Consider the following 6000-nt stretch of genomic DNA (forward strand, 5'->3'; position numbering starts at 1 on the left):
CAAAAGCTTGGCATGAGCTCTGCAAAATCACCATCTAAAAAGGCAGAGAGCACCGTTCCAGTGCCAGACCTGCACTGCAGATTTCTGAAGCACAGAGCAGCCCCCTCCAAGCCTGCCTGGGAGCTCACTGCCATCCTCAGATCCCAAGATCTGCAAGCCATCTGCATTGGGACTGGCAGAGCTCCAGGCACAGGCACAGGCAGGCTGAAGTGACATAAGAGGCTAGATCCTCATCTGGTGTAAAATCAACACAATGCTCCTCTTCCGCTGAGATTTACACAACCTGAGGATCTAACCCAAGGACTTACATGTGGTGCTTAGAGTTAATTCTGACCTCAAGAGGCAGAGCTGGTGCTCTTGAGCCTTCTTACACACACACGCCTCCTCACACAAGCAGGATGCCCATGCCTGTTTTTCGTGTCAGTTAATTATATCAGAGCCTAATAATAAAAATTAAGGAAAATACTGCAATGAGGGATTCACTCCAAGAGCTTCCCTTATCAGAGGTAGTTTCTGGAGAGAATGGGATGAAGTATGTGTTATCTGAAGGCTGGGAAGATCACCCCTGACAGAGAGACAGTCACCTGGCACCGTAGAGCACATGCCTTTTGTGTTGGTCAGAAGTCTTGCTTTAGAAAGCTGCATGTGTTTGGAAATTGCACAGTATTACTGGGATACCATTATGCACCATTTCATATTTCTGGGAAAATGAGAAGCATTGGGAAAACGATTTACTGCTGCTATTCATATGCAAAGAACCAGAAAGCAGCACATCTCTCTATGGTTTGAGAAGGGACAGGGAGTTTATACAGCCTACACCATGAGCATCTTTAAATAAGAAGCCTATGACATACATTATTTTCTCAAAGCAATGAGGACTATTGTGTTCCCACCTCCCCTGCTCATGTCACAGTGGCAGGAGACATGCCCTGTGGCTGGAAATCAGTGGCATCCTACCCGTGCCTGCAGGATCCTATCCCAAAATACAGCAAGCCCAACAAGTCAATGTTCTCCTACCAGCTCAGGCTTGCAAACATCTGGATTTTGAAAACACTGACCAGGCCCTCTGTGCACATTAAGCACATAGGCCAAACCTCTAACAGTGCATGCTGAGAGCAGTGAGCTGAGGGACCAGACTTCCACAGCTATGTGATCTTCTTAAAGACTTTGGCATTTGGTGTGGCAATGGCACAAAACCACTGGCAGCAAATGGATTCATAAAATAACCCAGGGCCTTGGCTAAGGAACAGTGACACATTTGTGAAAGATGGATTTGCATCGTATACAGAGGAGTCGTCTTGAGAGCGGCACAAAAATAAGACAGTCTTCAGTCTTAGTGAAAAATAAGCCAAATTTCTCAGAGTAAGGACACACAGTAATGAGGTACTAGAAAAAGGAACACAATGTCTTAGTAAAACCCTCTATAAAAGACAGAAATTATGGTTAGCTGGATAACAGCAAAACCACAATTACACATCCAGTCTGCAATGAAATATGCCAATAGACCCTCGTCTCCCTCACAGCATTACCAGGGTTGTTTTCCTGACCAGAGGGAGCACTGTGCTTTGGGTCAGTTATGATCATTACAAAGACCCTTGGCTGGCACTGTTTGCAAAACTTGGGGTGCATCACAAAGCTAACCCAAAGTACCCTGGGACGCATCATAAATGATGTTATACTGATGTTATACTGGCTGCACGCACCCAAACCAGAGCAATCTCATGCAGCAATGTCATCTGATCTAGCCACAGTAATCAGGACAGCAATGAATAAAAGGCTTCATTTATCCTTTCCTCAGATCAGAGAGAAAGGGACAAAAACCAAAATGACAATGTGATGAGTAGGTCAAATGGCACCATCACCAGAAGAACCTGGCCCTGAAATCTACCATAAATACGAGGCTGGGAGGAAAGTAGAAGGGTCTCAAAGCATTCTGTCTTGACATAAGTGGGAAGGTCAGCACAAAGAATCCCACTGCCTTCAATGCAACATCACCCACTAGATACCAATGTCTAAACATCATTAGGAACATGATGCTTCATCACTGGTCAATGAATATGCAGGCATTTCTTGACAAAGGTAACTGCTTCCAAACCCATTAACTTTTTAGGTAGCCTTTTGGCAAAAGCACACAAATTGTACTGTGGTAGACAAGGTCAAACTCACGGCTGAAATAAAGGGTAGTATATAAAAGGGTAGTATATAATGAGTAATTTTGCTGATTTATGCTTGTTGAGGAGCTGGCACATGCTACTGCACTAAAAATACACATCTACATAGCATTCTCCAAAACAGTTACAGAGAAAAGCCCAAGATACTTCAGAAGGATTTATTGCACATCAGTGTGAACATTCTTAAAGGATTTTTAAATGCATGTGGGAAAGTTGCTTCACCATTCTGTCTTTGCAAATTGGAGATTTAAAATAAATCTTTACAATTTGGATACACCCCAGAGAAGTGGGAACAATCATCAAAGCTAACAGAAGGAGTTTGCTATTGGAGCCCGTGCTTTTAAAGCAGCAACACAATTCTCACCTTTCCCACAGGTCTGATTTTAAAAATTGAAACCATTTTCTATCTAGTCCCTCTGCTAGAATAAGTCGGCATGGCAACGTGGGGTTGAGTGGAGTTTTGCCAGTTTTTGTCAGCTAAAACAGTGTCTTTAGTCTCCAAAACCAACTTCTGCAGAGCTACAGAAAGTCATGGTCAAAGTGCCCTCCTACTCAGAGAGAACTCCCGAACCTCCCAAGAGGTGCCATTTTATTAATGGCATTTTATAATCATGGCAGGTGTTACCCCAGGGAAAACAGTGCAGTTAATGGCTCAGTCTATGCCAGACTAAATTGCAGTTTGATTGCTTCAAATCACAGTAGAATCCCTGCTTTTCTTAACTCCTGTTTATGATGCTGCCTAATGAAAGAGGCTACTCTGTCTTGCAACTACACTGGAACTTTGGAGTACTGGCATCTCTCCCACCTATTCCCTTCCTTTCACATGCAGAGCAAAGATATCCAGGCTGATCTTTTCAAAGAAATTTATCTTTGCCAGCATTCCCTATATCAGATGATACAGCCTCTCTGCTCCAGGAGTCTCTACACTGACTAAAATTTTAGTTTTGACCAATAGCTGATGATGTAAATTAGACCACAGTCCAGGTCCACTGAATCTTAGAGGGCTCTGAAGCTTTTCCCCAGCAAAATGCAGATGCACACCACCAGTTCTCATGCTGGCATCCATTACCATCGGTACCACCAGCGCTGTTGACAGCATCAGCTACAGATCTGGCACAGCATTTACAGGAGTTCAGTGGAGCTGATCACAAACAGAAAAGCTCTGCTCAAAGGCTACATGAACTAAACCCAGAAAATCTGTAATCTCTTTGGGTCCCTAATACCAGTATAAAAAGCAGCTCTCCAGTATTTTCAAGCTTAATTTTTCTGTGACCTAGCCAAAATTATGGAAGTACCCACCAAGCCTTGTCTTTCTTTCCTGTGCTCTTTTTCTTTCTCGTACTCTCTTTCTTCCATGTACTCATACCCTTTTTTCCTTTGTGTTTCCCCAGGCTGATTCCAACAAAACCAGGATTGATGAAGCCAACCAGCGTGCAACAAAGATGCTGGGCAGCGGTTAAATGCAGAGAAGTGCATTTCCTTTCAATGCTGTCCAGCAGGGCAGCACCTTCATGCTTTTATCATGGTATTTATCTACTAGGTTTGCACACATGCACATATCAGCCCCATTGTAAATGTTGTCCTGTGTAGTTTGTCAGCTTTCCAAAAATGATACTTGTAATTATTTTTTTCTAGATATCTTTCTTTCCAAAGGTTGTACATAGTGCTGATTTGATGGCTATAGCTCACTATGATGTTTTTTGGGGTTCTTCCTTTCCTTTCCTTGTTTCCGTTTTGGATTCCTTTCCTTTTTTTCCCCTCTCCTCATTTTTCTTCTTTTTTTTAATGATGTTTGCTGAATGACAACACTGTTGGAATGCTAAACGTGCTGTTAACCTTTAAATATACAGTATTGTTCTTGTAAAACTGTGACATTCCACAGAGCTACTGCCATGCTCCTGTCTTTGGGTATCATGATGTTTAAGCACTTAAACCTGCTGTCTTCAGTTCTTCATTGCCATTATCTGTTGTTATGATTTCATGATTAGACAATGTGGAATTATATTACTATAACAAGCATTGCACTAAAAAGTGATGTGATTTATGCATTTATGCATGAGGAATAAATAGACTTTTAGACTCCTACTTAAACAAGAATTTTCCCATGGCAGTAGCACACCAACAATGACAACAAAAGCATGCTCAGTATTCGGACTCTTTTGGGACTATGTTATACCAGCAAGTTTGCAGTTGTGCCACTTTTTTCTTGTTGATATATATATAGTTATTAATCATGATCATTTTTTTAATTATGAAAAAAAGAGGGATTTGGCACTCACCATTTAGCCATTGCCAGCAAAATAAAAGCTTGGCTGAAAAATATGTCAAAGACAAAAAGAAATAAGTGTAATATATTGGGTTTGTCTGCTGCTTTTGAAGACTATCTTTTGGAGGAAACAACTACCATATGAAATGGTGCAAAGAAATGTAATTTTTATAAGGCTCTCTCTTACTAGTCGCTATCCCCATGTGGTTTGTTATCAGTACAGTTCTCTGTTGCTTACCTAGAGCTATGCACACCAAATCGCTGAGATGTTTAGTAGCTGACAATTAAAAAATAATTAAAAAACCTAATGAATGAACTCTAGATAAACTGTGAGATAAATATCATTTACAGCATGTAATATGAAAATTCCTTATGTCTCCTGTCAGTTTGTGAAGTGATTGACATTTTGTAGCTAGTTTAAAGATTATTAAAAATTATAGATCTCAGAATCCATGCTGGCTTTATCCATTTGTTGCCCTACGTGTCAGCGACAACTTCTTATTTGCCACTTACCTGGGAGAAGAAGGGCAAAGTCCAAAGACTCTTTACAAACTCCTTTTGTATTGTATTTCGTGGGAAAGATTTTGGTTTGCAATACTGTAGAAAAGTAACTACACTAAAAATTACACTTGGTACATTCCAAGTGACTGTTTATTTTAAGTAACCTGGCTCGGATTGCCAGACAGTGAATCAAAATATTTTTCTCTTGTTAAAAGGAAAGGAAAAAATGAAATAAATGTTATGGTACAGAAGGATACAGTTCCTTAGTAGATAACATCCATTCCTGTAGTGGATTTAGTCATGTGCTAATACACCTCTTTTTAATGAAGGCTTTGACCTACAGAATTTGGATAGTCTGCTAACAATAATTTTCTCAAATGACTAACAATAACTAGGGTTTTGCTGCCAATGAAAAGCTTTATCATATTTTCCCAGGGTTTTTTCCCCTATATGGACAAATTAGAATTAATTCTGCATGAGTGACAGTTCACTCATGTGTCTCACATGGCCGTAAGTCAAAATACACAACATAAATGCTTGCATCATTAAAATAGCATGATAATGCAGACAAGCTACATTTTCTTTAGCAGCTTTTTATTTTTGGTATCTATTAAAAATTCATTTATGCAAATATTTCCCCTCACTACTTCAAACCAAAGATTAAACTTCAGGCAAACGCTTTTAATCTGCTGACCATTTCTAATCCTGTCTATTCGGGCATTCCAGTATTTCTGACAGCACAATCATTCTGCAATGTCAAAGCCTACTGGGAGAGGGCAATAATCATCTTGGAAAATGCGTCACAATGGGAACATGCAAATACAAGGACATTTGCAAAGGGTGAGAAATAGATAAAAATGTAAAGAAGATGTTAATGGAGGTATTATTTTTTGTATTTGACAAGAATGCACCCTACTGAAGAAACTCATCCTTCCAAAAGCCATTAAAGCTGATCAAAATATAACTGTTGCTGTGAAGGAACATGTTTTGACATCTGTTTTCATGTTGAACAAAGATCAAAACCCAAACTAATGGAACTTTTTGCCAAATGGGAAGCTTAAA

The 6000-nt window shown here is 40.0% G+C and overlaps 1 protein-coding gene across 1 annotated transcript in view; it reads left to right on the top strand.

The window, feature by feature from the left end:
* Positions 1-4582, top strand: part of SNAP25 (synaptosome associated protein 25) — a 28674-nt gene extending 24092 nt beyond the window's left edge. Inside the window, exon 7 of the mRNA XM_063391788.1 lies at positions 3563-4582. Within this exon, the coding sequence (XP_063247858.1) occupies positions 3563-3631 (69 nt within the window). The 3' untranslated portion in view covers positions 3632-4582. The remainder of the gene's footprint in view (positions 1-3562) is intronic.
* The last annotated feature ends 1418 nt before the right edge of the window (positions 4583-6000 follow it).

The sequence above is a fragment of the Prinia subflava genome, chromosome 2, assembly GCF_021018805.1.
Source record: "Prinia subflava isolate CZ2003 ecotype Zambia chromosome 2, Cam_Psub_1.2, whole genome shotgun sequence".
Taxonomy (NCBI): Eukaryota; Metazoa; Chordata; class Aves; order Passeriformes; family Cisticolidae; genus Prinia; species Prinia subflava.